Source organism: Notolepis coatsorum (genome assembly GCF_963971535.1).
Source record: "Notolepis coatsorum genome assembly, chromosome: 8".
NCBI lineage: Eukaryota > Metazoa > Chordata > Actinopteri > Aulopiformes > Paralepididae > Notolepis > Notolepis coatsorum.
Window position 1 is genome coordinate 101378250 of NC_140172.1, and position 17313 is coordinate 101395562.

The window sequence follows — 17313 nt, forward strand, 5'->3', positions numbered from 1 at the left end:
ATCCTTGCCATCCTGCTCTGATCCTGTATTCAGAAGCTGGGCAAACAAAGGTTTGCTAACCATTAATGACCTCTACTCCGGAGGTGTGTTCTCGTCGTTTGCAGAATTGTCGAAAAAAATCCAAAATGTTCAGTTTTTTCAGATCAGACATTTTGTTCAGAACCAATTCCCACAATTCCCTGGCCGTCCTCCAGACTCTAGGACTGACCCTCTCCTATCGCTCGGTACCGGGCGGAAAGGGCTCGTCTCAATTTTATATGATAAAATATTTTGGATGAACCCAACTTGCTTAGACTCCCTGAAAACCAAATGGGACGAGGATCTGGGAATTATCATTACAGATGAACAATGGGATCATATACTAGACCTGGTACACACTTCCTCTATATGTGCAAGACACAGTTTGCTGCAGTGTAGGATACTGCATAGAGTTCACTACACCAATGCGAGGTTAGCAAAGATATATCCGGATAGAACGGATGCGTGTAATAGATGTAAACAATCTCCAGCCGATTATATGCACATGTTCTGGACGTGCCCCAAACTCACAGAGTTTTGGACTACAATATTCGATACACTGAGTAGGGTCCTGGGAGTGGCGTTAGACCCAGATCCACTCACTGCCTTTTTCGGAATCCCGAATACCCCTACGATAATATCTAGGGCTGCAAAACGAGTTGTGGCGTTTACTACCCTCCTCGCTAGGAGACTTATTCTCTTTAAGTGGATACACCCTTCCCCACCTACTCACAACAGATGGATACATGAGATACTACATTGCGTTAAGCTTGAGCGAATCAGATTCTCCCTAAAGGGCTCCCTTGAAACATTCCAAGTGACCCGGCAATCATTTCTGCAACACATCGATACCTTGACTATCAACGAAGAGACTTAGAAAGGATAGAGCTTTACACCTCTAACTACACTTCCTTATTTTTTATCGTTATTTTATTCCTATTTTCTAATCCCCCCCCCCCCCCCCCCCCTCCCTGTCCTGGTATGAATGGGTGTGAATGAGACCCCCGGGGGCTGGGTGGGTAACTGGGGGAGGGAGAGGGGAACGGGAGACGCAGCTGCGGAAGGTTAGACTACTCAAGAATTACCACATAATATGGGCAGGGGTAGGGAAAGGAGTGAAATAACCTCATTGATGAAGTTCTTCCACAGCCACAGCCGTGCTGGAGAGTTTTCTTTTTGTGTTTTTTAGTTCTTTCTTTGCTTCTTTGTATCTAAATATTTGTGCATAATACAGATAGGTCTGATTGATACTATTACTGTTTTTTGTTTTTCCTTCCCAGTAGCAACTATGCTGTATGTTTGGATGTTTTGCAGATGTGTCTTCAAAAACCTCGATGTGGGGGGGCTGGGGTGGGTATGAAGGAGGGGAAGGGGAAATTAAAGGGGAAGAAAAGATGAAAAGATGGAGAATGTATAATACTGACGAATGTAAATGTACATACTACTTTTCCTGTAATAAAGAAATTAAACAAAAAAAAAGAAAAGTGGCCTGACTGGGACTATATTTCGCACTATATTTCCTGGCCTGAATTATTTCCCCAGTCCGGCCCTGGCGGTATGTTTTAGCCTAGGCTACTGTAGGCTAGCTAACTAAACCTTACCTTGCTTAGCTGATTATATGCTAACCTGTGATCTCAATTTAGAAATAAAGTGTACAAATTATTTTAGGATAATTTGCACAAAATATACGCATAGCACTTTAAAGCTCAGTGTGAATTGCTTTTTAAAGCTAACTTAAAAGTGGGTTTAGCATTGGCCTATATTCTATGATTACAGAATTCCAAGGAGAGAAAGAAATCGGAAGAATATTAAAAAGCAGCTGAAAATGCTGCAAGAGGCAGCTTCTCTTTGAAAATGTTAGTCCAAAGCAACATAATAGTAAGGAAGGAGATAAGGATACAGGTATTAAGTCCTCACTACTAGCTATGTGTACAAGCTTGTCTCACAGAGCCATAGTTTGGATTATAACTGAGAATCTGGTGCTAACGGTCAATAATGCTTATTTTGGACAGAACATTTCGTCTTAAACATTTAAATTGACCAACCATAGACCCTTTTTATTCCAATCAAGGCAAGAGGGCTAGTGGTAGTGCTGTATGACAATAATACAATTATAACATTGTAGGCTACAGTACGAATATTATATACAGTACAATTATATTACTATTATAAAACAAATATAATTTTCTCCACTGTAACGTTTGGGCCTTTTGCTCTCTTGTAGTAAAAGTACTAGCACCACCCTGGAGTATTTCACCCTTCCTCTCTTCTAATTTGTCCTGATTGCTAATTAATGCCTGCTGCTGCTGTGTGTAGTTGACTCTCCTTCATATGCTCACCTGATGGCCTCTCTCTTTGTCAGTTCTTCACTGTCCACAGGCGTGAGTATACCTGAAGCATTTGTTATCGCTCATGTCGGGAGCATAATGGTGATACCAAGAGTGGTGTCGTGCTTAGTCCATTTAGTATTCATTTATTAATTAATGTATTATCGTGTGGATGTTTGCCATACAAACATTTCTCAGTTCGAGTTTAGAACTACTTCCTCGTTTTTGGAGACTTATGTCTTCCCTGTGATTTGCCTGTTTCAAAGTATTTACTTTATCGTGTTATGCTTCCTGTTCACAATAAAGAAACTGTTTAATTGTGAAAGAACAACTATCGCATTCCGCCTCCTATGGCCAACACACCTACCCCATCGTAACACTCCACCTTAGATAAAGACAGTACAGACAATGAAGATGGAGATATTCAAGAGGGAAATGATGATATCAGGAAGAGAGACGGTGAAGAAGTGGAGGAAAGAGAAAATGCACATGATTCTATGGAGAGAAATGATGAAGAAGTGGAAGAAAGAGAAAATGCACATGATTCTATGGAGAGAAATTATGAAGAAGTGGAGGAAAGAGAAAATGCACATGATTCTATGGAGAGAAATGATGAAGAAGTGGAGGAAAGAGAAAATGCAGATGATTCTATGGAGAGAAATTATGAAGAAGTTGAGGAAAGAGAGAATGGAGATGATGCTATGGAGAGAAATGATGATGAAGACGGTTATGGAGATGCTAAAGAAAGCAAGGAGGAAAATGATGATAGGGAGAGAAATGATTCAAACGACACAACAACAAATAACTTGAATGCTCTCCTGTTGCCATTAAAATATCCCACTGATCCAGCCAGTATCCAGGTACAATATATTAAGTTTAATGGAGAGAATGGGTATAGAGGGGGGGGGAGAGAGGGAGAAATAGAGGAGAGAAGGAGAGGACAGGATGAGAGAAGGAGAGGAGAGGACATGATGAGAGAATGAGGACAGGAGGAGAGAAGGGGAGTACAGGAGGAGAGAAGGGGAGTACAGTATAGGAGGAGAGAAGGGGAGTACAGGAGGAGAGAAGGGGAGAAGAGAAGGAGAGTTAGGAGGGAGAAAGGAAGAAGCTCATCTGCACTCGAATTAACTTTAACTGTTAAACTTTAAACAAACAACACACTGCAGCACCCACTCTCCACAAAGAACACCTAAACACACTTTATATTTATTGGTAAAGGATTTGCACTACAACCCGTACACCTTACTGTAAATTGTACCTAAATTGTACCTCATCCCATTTCTGCTTTGCACTATAGTATTGTATATTAGTACATTGCATAGTATATTGTATATTGTATGGTAACTCAGTTAAGGAAGATACTCCAGTCCTTCTACTCCGGAGCTGTATAGAGCATTTTGACTGGAAACATCACTGCCTGGTATGGAAACAGCACGGCACAGGACAAGAAGGCCCTACAGAGAGTGGTGCGCTCAGCCGAGCGTACCACGGGTATTGCACTACCTCCCCTGCAGGTTCTATACAACAAGAGGTGCAAATCCAGAGCCTGCAGAATAATGAAAGACCCTCACCACCCCAATAACAGCCTGTTCCAGCTGCTGAGGTCAGGCAGACGCCTGCGAACCCCAGCTACTAGGACAGAGAGGCTTCGGCTCAGCTTCTTCCCCCAGGCCATCAGAGCCTTGAACACTGAACACTGAGTGCCACAGAACACTGAACTCTCCACACACAAGCACACATGAGCACACACACGACACGCACACTGTACACGCTCACACACTAGCAGCCACTTTAACATGAGCAAGCACACACTCATGCTGCACACGCCCACACTTATGGCCACAAAGGAAAGGTCACTTTAAAAATAGTATAGCAACAGTAACAGTGTATTGCACTACCAAAGGACCTAGTCCTCCATGCTCTGTAAATAACTATGTACAAATACCGAGATGTCCCACTATGTTACCTGTTTATTGCACAATGTTGTTTTATTGGATTCTATTATATGTTGTACTACTGTATTGTCGTTGCGGGCAAGACCACCCGCATTTCATTGTATACTTGTATGCCGTGACAAACTTGACTTGACTTGACTTTACTTCTTTTCTGCATTGAACATTGTACATATGTCTATACTGAACACTGTGACTTCTATTTTTACTTCTATTTTTACATGCTATACTATTTTATTTCATACTTATCTTGTCTAGCACAGTCTCTGGAGCGTAACAGTAAGAAGCATTTTGTATAAAAGTATTCTGTACTTCTGTATGACAACTATTAAAGAAACTTGAACTGTTTTATATCCTGTAAATGTAAAATATATGTTGTAAATAGCTTTTAAAGAATAGGTTCACTATTTTTCAACCCAGACCATATTAAAATGCTGTTTCCCAAATATTTATATTCCTCACCGATATATTTAGCATTGAGAAATGTACCACTGGAGCAATGGTTTAGGCCTTCAAACACCATGATAATTAACTTTTCAAACACCATGATAAATCTACTTTCAAACACAATGAGGTGAAATAAACATTTTAAAGGTGTATTGTTCCCTGTGTGTTTTTATCATAGAGGTGTGGTTATACTATTAATCTGGATTGTCTATGTTATTCTAATGTTAATCTTAATCAAGGATGAAGACTATTTCACCATACAAGACGCATCATAGCTTTTTGCTCACTGTTGGGGTCCCATGTTGTGCAGTAGGTGCCCTTTTTTTCTTTTCACCCCTGCCCTTCAAACAGCCTGAGTCCACCACTGGTGGGTTTGTAAATTAATGAAGTATAATATTATGTAAAATCTTCTCTCAAAATAGATGTTTCTTTTTCAAATTATAATTTCTTTGTTCTCACTTTTTCTGTATTTTGGCTCCCATCCCAATTTAGTCGTTATGCCAATTCCCTTCCTGGTCGTTGCACGCATTGCCCCACTGTCGGCCTAGGGAGGGTGTAAAACTATCACATGCCTCCTCCGATACATGTGGAGTCAGCCAGCCGCTTCTTTTCACCTGACAGCGAGGACTCTCACTGGGGGAATGTAACGCGCGGGAGGTTCACGCTATTTCCCCCGATCCCCTCCCTGCTGAACAGGCGGCGTGAACAAGGCAACCTACTTGCGTTCAGCGTTTCTCTGATTGGCCACGACGCCCATGTGACCGTGGCAGAGCGACAGAGCGGAAATAGGCTGATTCTATTGTCATGCTCTGCGACAAACTCTAACCTTAACCAACTCCGAAAGAATGCCTAAACTTAACCCTAACCTTAACCAACTCCGAAAGAATGCCTAAACTTAACTCTAACCTTAACCAACTCCGAAAGAATGCCTAAACTTAACCGGCGAAAGAACTATTGCCATGCTCTAAGACAAACTCTAACCTTAACCAACTCCAAAAGCATGCCTAAACTTAACCCTAACCTTAACCAACTCCGAAAGAATGCCTAAACTTAACCGGCGAAAGAAAGACAGACGCTAGTTACGTTTATATAGAGAGGCGATAAATTAATTAAACGTAAAAAAAGAAAAAAAATTGAAGTGATTCGAACTTGTCACCAACTGGACCGCAGGCTCCACAGCAAGCTGGCGAACGAGTTGAGCTAACCGTCGATGTTAAAACAGGGGGGATTGCGTGCGGCAACCTGCGCGCCTCTGCCGCTCTGCCACTGCCGCCTGCCGCTCCGCTCTGGCGCTGCTGCGTCGCCGCGGGGGCGTGCTAGGCGTGGTCACGTGGGCCGCTGAACGCAAGAAGGTTGCCTTAAGTAATGAAGCGAACAGGCGCCCTGACCGACCAGTAGGAACCGCAGTTTACAACGACCAGGACACATACATACCCCGCCGGCTTCCTACCCGCTAACACTGCCAATTGTGTTAGTAGGGACGACTGACCAAGCCGGAGGTACCGCTGACAGCTGGATTCGATCCCAGAGTCTCTGCGGTGGTAGGCGAGTGCATTCTCCACTGCGCTACTCAGCCGCTCAAAAACAAAATAGATGTTTCTAATAACCGCGACTCAAAAAGTTTGGCGCTGCAAGTGACTGCCTTGTCCTGCAGAGGGCGCTATATTGTTTTTCCAAAGGTCTTGAAGTGCTCAGAATGCTGGTTGTACCTTTGGACTGTGACTGGTGTAATACAAATACAAATGTGTAAACTGGAATTGCTTATAGGGTATGACTAGCCTCACAAGCCAGAAGATGAAGCTTTTTATTTATTCAACAAGGCCAGATTGTGAACAAATGCAAGATTTCCTGTCTGGCTTGCGAGGCTTTATGATGGTATGGGGGAACTGATCAACAGAGAAAGTTACTAATGGGCTACATTTGGCAAGTAAAGGCAAATTAATTTGTATAGTCCAGTATCACAATACACGTCTCAACATGCTTCACAACAACACCCCTTGACCTTTAACCCTCAATAGGAAAAAAGAAAAGGGAAGAAGCATCAGAAGGGGAATTCCATAATAAGCACTTCTCCTATAATAGGTGTTGAGGTGGGCAACTGGGCAAATGTGTACAGTGACATTAATCATAAAACTGGGTACTGTTTTATGTCCAGTGGAGGTTATGCACCATTATCACAGAAGTATTTCTAAATGGACCTATGGGGCTCCAGCCTTGGCTCATAGTTGATCACCAATCATCATAAAGCGAATACATACATCATTAAATACTGTATGTCAAGATACTATTGACAGGTGGTGAATCTGCAAAAAAGAAATTCAGTAATAGTAAGAATTATGATTGACTTCCCAGTGCACAGAGTAGATTACAGTGATCTTCAGTCAGCTTGTACACAGACAGGACCTCCACCACATTGACTTTGCCCCGGTGCTGCTGGCATGAGGAACAGCATGGATTGTAGCTACTGAGAAAGGACTCTGCCATCGCTGAACCGACGCTTGGCGAACTGACTAAAACCCCTCCCCTCTTCACTTTTCGAAGAGCACCTACCATCAAAAGATAGTGTTGTGCACACCTTTCAGTCAAACACGACACAACGCTTTGGGCCTGGATTAAAGGGCAGCTACAGATACGGCAGATGCAGTCAGTGCAACATCCCCCTAGAATAGACCTTTTGTTATAAGTCAATTGCTGCTGGCCACTATATTGAATGTGTTTTTGGATTGATTGCTTGGCTGGCTACTACATGCGGTTAAAATCAGTAATTTTGTTTTTGCTCTTCAATATTGTTTATCCCCCTGTATTCATCTTTATTCTGGGATTTAAACGTTTTTTATTTGCATTTAGATGTTTGACTGTACCTAAATTGTATTAACATTAATATGAATAAATGTAACTATTTGACCTTTGTGTTGGTCTGTCTGTGGTTTTGCTGATCTGTACCATGTGACCTTTACCATCCACTTGAGGAGTTTGTTATATTTATGCATTGAGTGCCCCTCCCAGTCACATGTGATTCAACCACTATGAAGCGCCTTTTTCTCAAAGTTGGTGAGTGCTACCATACATCTTTTGATGTTTGTTTTTTTAAGAAATAGAGAGAAACAAAACTATCCCTTTAACATGTTGCTTTCAAGCTTCTGTTTGTCAGACCGGTTTTAAATTGGCTCCAGGTTCACGTCACTTCTCTTGGTGGTGTACCTGCATGCTGTGGGAGATGCCCTCACGATCAGACAGCACCTCGGCCAGGTTCTTGGTTCCCAGGACGTTCCTGAGGGTGGTCTGTGCCAACAGACGGGTCGAGTAGTCTGCGTTGGCGACATTGGCCACAGAGGAGATGGGATCGCTGACCCGGAAGTACACCACTCCATCCACAGACACTGTAACTGAGTCCTTGGTTAGGATCTAGAAAGAGAGAGAGAGAGTCAGTACGTTTACACACAGCAGAATTACGTTATTAACCACGCTACTCAAGTAATATGGTTTTAGGCATGTACATTTCCATATATAATATGAATATCTATATTTAAATGCAGTCCATTTAGTCATTTAGTTGATGCTTTTATCCAAAGCAACTTACAATTGTACAGTAAATGTCATATTGCGATTATAAGCTGGGTACGCTTGTATTCCAATTATGAGAAACCTGGTCAAAATGAGCTGAGTGAGTGAGTGAGTGAATGTGACTGTCAGTGAGTGAGGTAGTGTAAACTACTAACAAGTCGGTCACAGTCAACCAGCACCTGCTAACAGGCCTGACCCTTTAGCTCAGCTTTAGGATCCTATGGTCCCAGGTTCAAATCCACTCGGGGTACAGTAGCATGTTGATGCAGTGGTTCGCATGCATTGTGGTAAGTGCATTTCCCATAATGTTGGCATGTTCCTAAATTGAGTCAGTAAATCAGTGAGTGAGAAGGTCAGTTAGTCTGTCAGTCATTTTGCCAGAGTTACACTGTAGAATAATCGGTATGACTGATCAATGCAGATCAATCTACAGGTCACATTATTTATGATACTGTATTCATGCTTTCTATCTCCAATATATCACTGCCAAAGGACATCTTTGAACAGCTTAAACAGCAGAATACTGTTTTGTTTGTACCGATCAGCCAGCCTACCTCCTGAGGTGGGATGTCGAATGAGACAGTTCTCAGATCTACTTTGATGATGTTATCAGTGCAAGGTAGAATAAAGAAGAGGCCTGGAGAGGATAGAGGAAAATGTAAACAATTAATTATATTAATCGATCAATGAATTGATTGATTAATCATGAGTTGTTGTTATTATTATTGTACATCTCTCTGCGTTGCTTCCGGCTTGGCTGGTCGTTCATACTAATACAATTGGCAGTATTAGGGGGTGAGAAAGCCGGTGGGTGGGGATCGGACGTTGTGGACAGCGACTCCTACAGGTCGGTTGGTGCGCCTGTACAGCAGAATCAGGAAGCAACGGGGGCAGCGTGAGCCTCCCAGGCGTTACTCCTCGCCGCTGAGAGATCGCGCTGTGCAGGTGAAAAGATGCGACGGCTGCCTCCTCGTGTACCGGAGGGGACACGTGATGCAAGGCTTCGTCCACATTGCAGCCGACCAGTGGGAGGCATGGTCTAACAACGTTCGAGACAGGGGAGTGTAGAATTGGATAATACGAAATTGGGATGGGAGAAAAATAGAAAATGGGGAGAAAAAGTAGATAAAAAGAAAATATTTGAACGTCGGGAATTGTAGTTCTTTTGCTGCCATTTTGAAGAGGACACGACAGCTTTCGATGAGCGTTGGAATTTTTCCGAACGACACTTCCCAAAGGCCTCTATGGGGTTTCAAGCAAATTACTTATGTATGGATTTTTTTATTATATCTCTTATTACTCGGGATAATAAACCACAAAACGTAACGTTATTGGTATGAAGCGCAGTTAGTTTCTCTTCCCTAATTTTAGCATGTAGCAACAATTAGATTTTAAATTAGTTTAAAAATGGTGCCACCCTGGCAAAAATAAAAAAGCTACTGTACATACAGTAGATTTCATTATCTGTTCTTATGCACGCCTGGTGATACTAAATCCAAATTGAACTCGGGCATTTGAAATATAAGATTTGGCACAATCCATAAATGTGCGAATTGGCTATAATAAGGTAATTTATAAGCCTGCTATTCTATATTCTATAATAATATTTTAAATGGCATTGGTTCGGATGGGAGAATTCAGTACTGTATCTACAAAACCTTCTGTTTAATCATCTTCCCTTTATTTATTTCCTTCGATTTTTTGTAGAAGAAGAACGCACGCAATAAGTTATAATAATAATAATCATTATTATTATTATTATTGAAAAGTTCTGGGTTTATAAAGTCATATTTGGGGGTATTTGGGGGCAATTGACCAATGGTTTGCTTTCAACCCATGAACTCCTTCCTCTCTCACCTTTTTATATATATTATTTTATTGTATCTACTAAAACTGTATTGTATTGTTTGTTTTGTAAAGTGTCTTTGAGCATTAGGAAAAGCGCTATATAAATCTGATGTATTATTATTATTATTATTATTAGGAATGGTAGGCTTTTTAAAATGTTTCTCATCTGGGTAAGAGTTTCTTATCTGTGTAAGAGTGCTCTCGACCACTCTTAGAATTTGCCTGAGAGAAAAGCAACAATAAGAAAACATTGCTGAATCCCAGGTAAGAACAAAATAAGAGGAAATGCTAGTTAAGAACGAAATCTGTTCTTATATCGCTTCATGAATGAGACCCAATATTTCTGACACTGGGAATACATTCACTGAGGTCCATAGATGTCCCTAGATACCAAGGATATATGCAAATGGTCCTTGTAGAAGTGGAGCAATCTTCCATTTACTTAGGTATGTCTTTTAGGCGGATTTTCAGAAAATAGGGCTCCGGGCTTAAGAGGTTAAACTCCACCCATTTGGCACTCAAAGGAAGTTAAAACAAATGCTATGAAATAGCTCGCCATCAGCGTTCGCTTACCTGGTCCTTTTGCCCTCTTCTCTGTGATTCGGCCCAGCCTGAAGATGACCGCTCGCTCATATTCCTGAACAATCTATTACGCACGCATGCACACACACACACACACACACACACACACACACACACACACACACACACACACACACACACACACACAACATAAGCTTAAACCACAGGGTGTGTTTATATAACAAACGTACCCTTTAACAATGATTGCACACCCATGACGGCTTCCAAATTATTTTTTATCATGTTGTCATGGAAATGTGTCTTTAGTGCCTAGAACTGTCGCTTCCATGTTTGTCAGTGGGAAGCAACGGTTGTGATTGGGGTTTGAGATAGGGCTTGACTCACCTTAAAACAGAACCAGATGGTTAAGGGGAAGAGCAGGAAGGTAAAGATACTAGAGAGGATGACCAATGACCAGCCCATACAGCCCAGGCTCCCATTCCGCTCCGCTGGAGAGAGACAGAGATAGTAGGTCAGTTTCACTTTCAGTTTAATTAGGGACCTTTAGGGCAGTAGGATAGCCTTGAGTAGAGAGAGGCTGTACAGTTTATTTTTATGTAACAACAACAATTTTAGGTAAATCTAGCTGCACACAAAAAGTGTCTTCATTAAACAGCTTTAATTATTCCTACAATATGCCCCAACAAAGAAACCCATTAAGTAGACAACATAATATAATAATACGTGCAATTTGGTGGACGCCTGTATCCAAAGAACCTTACTGTACCATTGTATGGGTGGCCCCACAAGACAGGGAGGGAAAAACCTGCTGACCCATTCAGGTGTACAATCTCATATGTGAGATTAGAATTTGGGGAACTGAACATTCTAATGTATGATCTAACAATGTAAAGGAAATATTTATCGATGGCTACTGGTCATAGAAACCTATGGAGTTCTAGAATGCCAAAAGGGAAACAAAGAAAAAACAATGTATATAACCCTGTGTGTTCAGGAAGGACGTGATGTGAAGAGATGGACATTTCCACAGTCACAAAATTCTACAGCAGATTTCTACCTCAGACGAAGAACCATATTTATAAGTCCATTTTAAGTTTTCAAACTTTATTATCTAAAGATGGTAAGTTAGAGTGTTGTGTACACTCATGGTTAAAGACAGTCGAGGATGAGTCGTTTCTTGTGATATATCACTTTCACACTTCAAGTGATTTAGATTTTTTTTAGGTTTAGGTTTTATGTTTCACAAGTTTCACAACAAGCCATAACATGTTTTAAGGTCAGGGTCAGTTAATAGTCACATCAATATAATTTCTCTATTTTACAGGGGGATATTTTAGGACCCAGGTTAAAAGCTGCGGTTGTGTCATATCAGTTTCGATGGTCTGTGTGCCTGTAAAGTTATTACACCATTGTTCATAAAACATGACAGTTTTAGTCACACAGGAAACCATTAACAGACAACTGAATTTCACAGTAGTGTTTTAACAAAGGTCAGTTCCCTATATTGAAGCGCAGAGTGAAAGCACTGCACTAAATAACATGCAAAGTGAATAGATTTCCAGTGAATGCTGGTCAGTATTGTCAGGATCGTTTCAACATAAATCACTTGCACAAGGCAAGCTGTCAAAAGCTACCTGCTTAACTGTATATCTACTGTGCAGTGAACTAAAACATTACTATTGCTACATTAGCCCACTATTACCTAAAGGTGTAACTTACTCTCCGTATGATTTTCCATTGTTTTGAATGTAGACTCAACCCTGTACAGTTACATTGAGTAAGCACGTCATTTAGTTATATCTACACACTCCTCATTGCCAACCGGAGTGAGGACTGTGTAGACTCAACCATACACACTTTTTCCACGAAAATTTTTCTTTTATCAAACAAATGTAAAAATAATAATAATAAAAAGAAAACGTGTAACTGTACGTGGTTGAGTCTACGTGAACTTCATTCCAGACGATCAAAATGTGCCTTTAACATTGACTATAAAACTGAGGTAACTGCTGTAGTTGAGAAATCATTGAGAAACATTAACATACAAACAAGAAAGCTGCAATAAAGAAACGGAACAATTGGGTGAAACGCATCATGGAATACTATAACTATGAATTTATTAGCAATTTCACCACCTTTACATACAAGTCCCCCAGGTTACACTATATGTTATGTGTGCACATGTATTTTATATGTTAATAAAATTGCATTTATATAGTCCTAATTCTGTCACTGTTTGATGTCACAAAGAAGGGTGGATCCGAATGCTGTCAACAACATTTGTAATGTGATGAAAAAGTCAACAAATAATTAACTTTATTAGACATTTGTTAATGATGAATAGTCTTCACTTTAGATTAGGGCACACAATAGCATCTGCAAATTATTTATAGATGTTTTCTGAATGTCTTAACAAATAATTTGTTAAACATGAAAAGACAAGTCTGTTAATTGCTTCGTGTGTGTATTCATAAATGTCCACAAATAATAAACTGTTAGACATTTGTTAATGATGAATAGTCTTCACTTTAGATGAGGGCACACAATAACACCTGCAAATGGTTTATAGATATTTTAAGAATGTTTTACAAATCATTTGTTGAACATGAACAAATAAATGGAGGTATAATCGTTTTTTGTTCATATCCATTTTTCCAGCATCTACAAATGTGTTACTACACATTAAATAACATTATTTAATGATGAACAAATCAAATACAAACAACATTGATAATGAGTTATAAATAATGTAGAACTAATTTGTAAATGTATACAAATAGTTATAAATGATTTAATAATAATTTACGAATGTATATAAATGGTTTGTTCATGATTAGTTCATTATCTACAAATACCTTATAAAGGTCTTATAACTGAGTGTTATTATAAAGTATTACCACCTTAACTAACCTTACTGTCATGCACTTGTCCTAATATACTAACCTACACTGTAGCACTCAACACTTTGATGAACATTGTGACTCAGCTGATAGAGTTGTACCCTTCCTGCTGACTTGTTGTACAAAACTTGTAAGTCGCTTTGGATAAAGCGTCAGCTAAATGACAAAATGTAAATGTAAATAACCAGCATGCATTTGTAACCCAGGTTTCAGATTCATAACTATTTAGTTATAGGAACATAAATAGTTAATGGCATTGAATAAGAACATAAATAGTTAATGATATTGTGTAAGAACATAAATAGTTAATGCCATTGAATAAGAACATAAATAGTTAATGTTATTGGGTTATATGTATATTCATGTGAGGTTAACAACGCTTTTGACCAAATCCTTTGAATTGCCTCACTGCCCCTTTAAGTTACCTCAGAACATGAGTTAGGTGTGCAGTTCGCGCCTCGCCTCACGTAGATGAGATTAGAGATTGACGGAGAATGACCAGATACTGAATACTGATAGAACCAAAATGAACTAGCACCACAAAATAGTTATCAAACAGTCATAAAATATTCCCCCAGTTACAAAACCGAAGAGGTTGTTGCTGTTAAAGAACACCACTTCCAGAAGCGGTTTTGGTGAGTTTCATCAATATTGTGCTGTTTCATTGTCGAATGTATAAAATCGCTAGCTCAATGCTAATCGGCTAACAACGTTATCCGCACGACACGAGCCACATCGGTGAACTGTATGCTAGCTAATAATGTAGCTTCATCCTGAGTCATGCTAGCGAAGCTCCAAGCTCAATTTGGTTAAATGAAAACTAGAAAGAAACCATTTCAGAAGTACTTATAATTGTATTGATATGCTGTATGATAAGAACATGGTGTGAGGTTTTGTCCGCTGCTCACCAACTTTCTCTGTTTTCTTTAAGCCTACTGTTAGAAATTCCCTTCTCACTCACTCTCTCTAGCCCCCACCCTCTCGTTCTTTACTCTCGTTTACTCTCAGTGGCCACACCTGGACTATTATCAATTACCTCTCGCACCTGTGGTGGCAGGCTAATTAGTTCCCCTGTGGGCTTTAAATACCAGGGCTCTTCCCCTCGTTTCGGCGTGGGGTCGTGTTGTATTCATGCTGAGTCATATTCTCTAACATCTAGACTCTTACGGGAGATCCTCTGGTCTACCAATGCTGTATATGGATTTCTCCAGCCTTGAGATGTTTTGCTCCAGCCTTCGTCTGCTGTCGCCGTAGCCTGTGGAGGAGACTGTTCTGCGCTCCCTGTACTTCCACGGGAGGCACCCCAGCGCTCCACTGCAGACCCCAGCGCAGCTGTTCGTCCTGACGCACATCTAGACCAACGCGCATCTCCCGGACCCTCGGGCTTGGCACCCTCTCCAGTCACCAGCGCGCAACGCGCATCTGCAAGGGCTTGGCACGCTCTCCAGTCACCAGCGCGCAACGCGCATCTTCAAGGGCTTGGCACGCTCTCCAGTCTCCAGCGCGCAACGCGCATCTTCCAAGGATCCTCGTGCTTGGCACGCTCTCCAGTCACCAGCGCGCAACGCGCATCTGCAAGGGCTTGGCACGCTCTCCAGTCACCAGCGCGCAACGCGCATCTTCAAGGGCTTGGCACGCTCTCCAGTCTCCAGCGCGCAACGCGCATCTTCCAAGGATCCTCGTGCTTGGCACACTCCTCCTCGCAGACGCACCCCGAGGCGTCTCTCGGTTCCGACGTGCACACCAAGGTGTGGCGCGCCACTCTGTTCCTCGGCTCCGACAGCGGCTACCCGGTGGACGACACCCTCGCCACCGCCGCTGTTCCAGCACCCTGTTCCTCGGCTCCGACAGCGGCTACCCGGTGGACGACACCCTCGCCACCGCCGCTGTTCCAGCACTCTGTTCCTCGGCTCCGACAGCGGCTACCCGGTGGACGACACCCTCGCCACCACCGCTGTTCCAGCACCCTGTTCCTCGGCTCCGACAGCGGCTACCCGGTGGACGACACCCTCGCCACCGCCGCTGTTCCAGCACTCTGTTCCTCGGCTCGGACAGCCAGCTACCCGGTGGCGACACCCTCGCCGCCGCTGCGTTTCCTGTACCATTACGCATACGCCTGGGTGAGTTTTGATTGTGATGTCACTCACCCAGCGTAATGCCTCTTGCCCCCGTCCCGCTGCGTTTCCTGTACCATTACGCATACGCCTGGGTGAGTTTTGATTGTGATGTCACTCACCCAGCGTAATGCCTCTTGCCCCCGTCCCGCTGCTGTTCCTGCACCATTACGCATACGCCTGGGTGAGTTTTGATTGTGATGTCACTCACCCAGCGTAATGCCTCTTGCCCCCGTCCCGCTGCGTTCCTGTACCATTCCGCATACGCTTGGGTGAGTTTTGATTGTGATGTCACTCACCCAGCGTAATGCCTCCTTTTCTTGTTCTCACTTAGTTAGTAGTTTGGACTTTTCATCTCCCACTCTGTTTTTGTTCTCACTTAGTTAGTAGTTTGGACATTTCATCTCCCACTCTGTTTTTGTTCTCACTTAGATAGTATTTTTGGACATTACATCTCCCCCTGTGTGTTTGTCACACGAAGATATTATTACTTTGTTACTTTGTTTATTTGGACTGTTCTGCATCTGCTCTGTTTGTTCCCTTTTGAATATTAACCCTCTCCTCTGTTCTGCAGAGCGGCCCAGATGTTTTCCCACCAGTCCCCAGTTCCTCCCTGTCCCCAGCCCGCCTCCGCGGGCCTCAGTCCCCTCTGTCCCTAGTTCTCCCCTTCTAGTTCCACCTAGTTCCTGGTCCCAAGTTCTCCCCTTCTAGTTCCACCTAGTTCCTTGCCCCTAGTTCTCCTAGTCCCCAGTTCTCCTGTTCCCTAGCTCTCCTTGTCCCGACATCTCCTAGTCTCTAGTTCCTCTGTTTCCTTAACCTTCCCCTAGCGTTCCTTTAATGTTTCCCCTAGCGTTCATTAACCTTCCCTTAGTGTACCCTTTTCCTGCCCGCCTCTTAAAGGCACCTAGTTTTTCCCCTCTTGTTATATTCCTGTATTTGTGTTCTCCCTTAAAGGGACAGTGCCCTTTTTTCCCTGTCTCTCAATAAATATCTGTTTCTTGGCAAACCATCATACCTGTCTTGTGTTGTGCGATTGGGGTCGGTTACAAACCATAACACATGGTCTATATATGTTACAAAGGGTCAGATTAAACCGAATATATATATTTATTACTTGAGATATATTGTATAATATTTGTATATCGTCTGATATCCCTTGTATATTCTTTGTATATATACACGGAATATCCCTTTACCTAGGTACAGGCCAGACCATAATATTCGTTCTCCTATTGGACAGCGACCCCTAGGCGCCAACGGCCATACCCCCAATGTCGAGTTCAAAGCTACCGCTAAGACATGTCTCAACATGCCCAGGTTTGCGCAGTAATACGAGACAGAACTGAGGTTGGCACTAGATTATTCACCTTACGTATAAATACGTCGCAGGTGGATACAGAAGCACTTAGACCAAAACGTTGAAGCCTTCACCACGATACAACGTGCTGTGAAGTGGGCCCCTTTTGCCCCTAAGTAGAGCCTTGAGAACCGCGTGCGAATTGATAGCTAAAGTGTCAGAGTTTAACGCTGTATCGTCGAGTTCGACCTATTCTATTATAAAGTAATAGTCTATTATTTATAGTGTATCGTGCGGCTACCG

The 17313-nt window shown here is 42.2% G+C and overlaps 1 protein-coding gene across 1 annotated transcript in view; it reads right to left on the minus strand.

Annotated features, from left to right (window-relative positions):
• The window catches only part of stoml3b (stomatin (EPB72)-like 3b), a 50213-nt gene that overhangs the window by 15062 nt on the left and 17838 nt on the right, over positions 1-17313 (minus strand). The window contains exons 2-5 of the mRNA XM_084320728.1: positions 11084-11187; positions 10730-10802; positions 8863-8945; positions 7946-8149 (exon numbers count right to left, since the gene is read on the minus strand). Of these exons, the coding sequence (XP_084176854.1) occupies positions 7946-8149; positions 8863-8945; positions 10730-10802; positions 11084-11187 (464 nt within the window). The remainder of the gene's footprint in view (positions 1-7945; positions 8150-8862; positions 8946-10729; positions 10803-11083; positions 11188-17313) is intronic.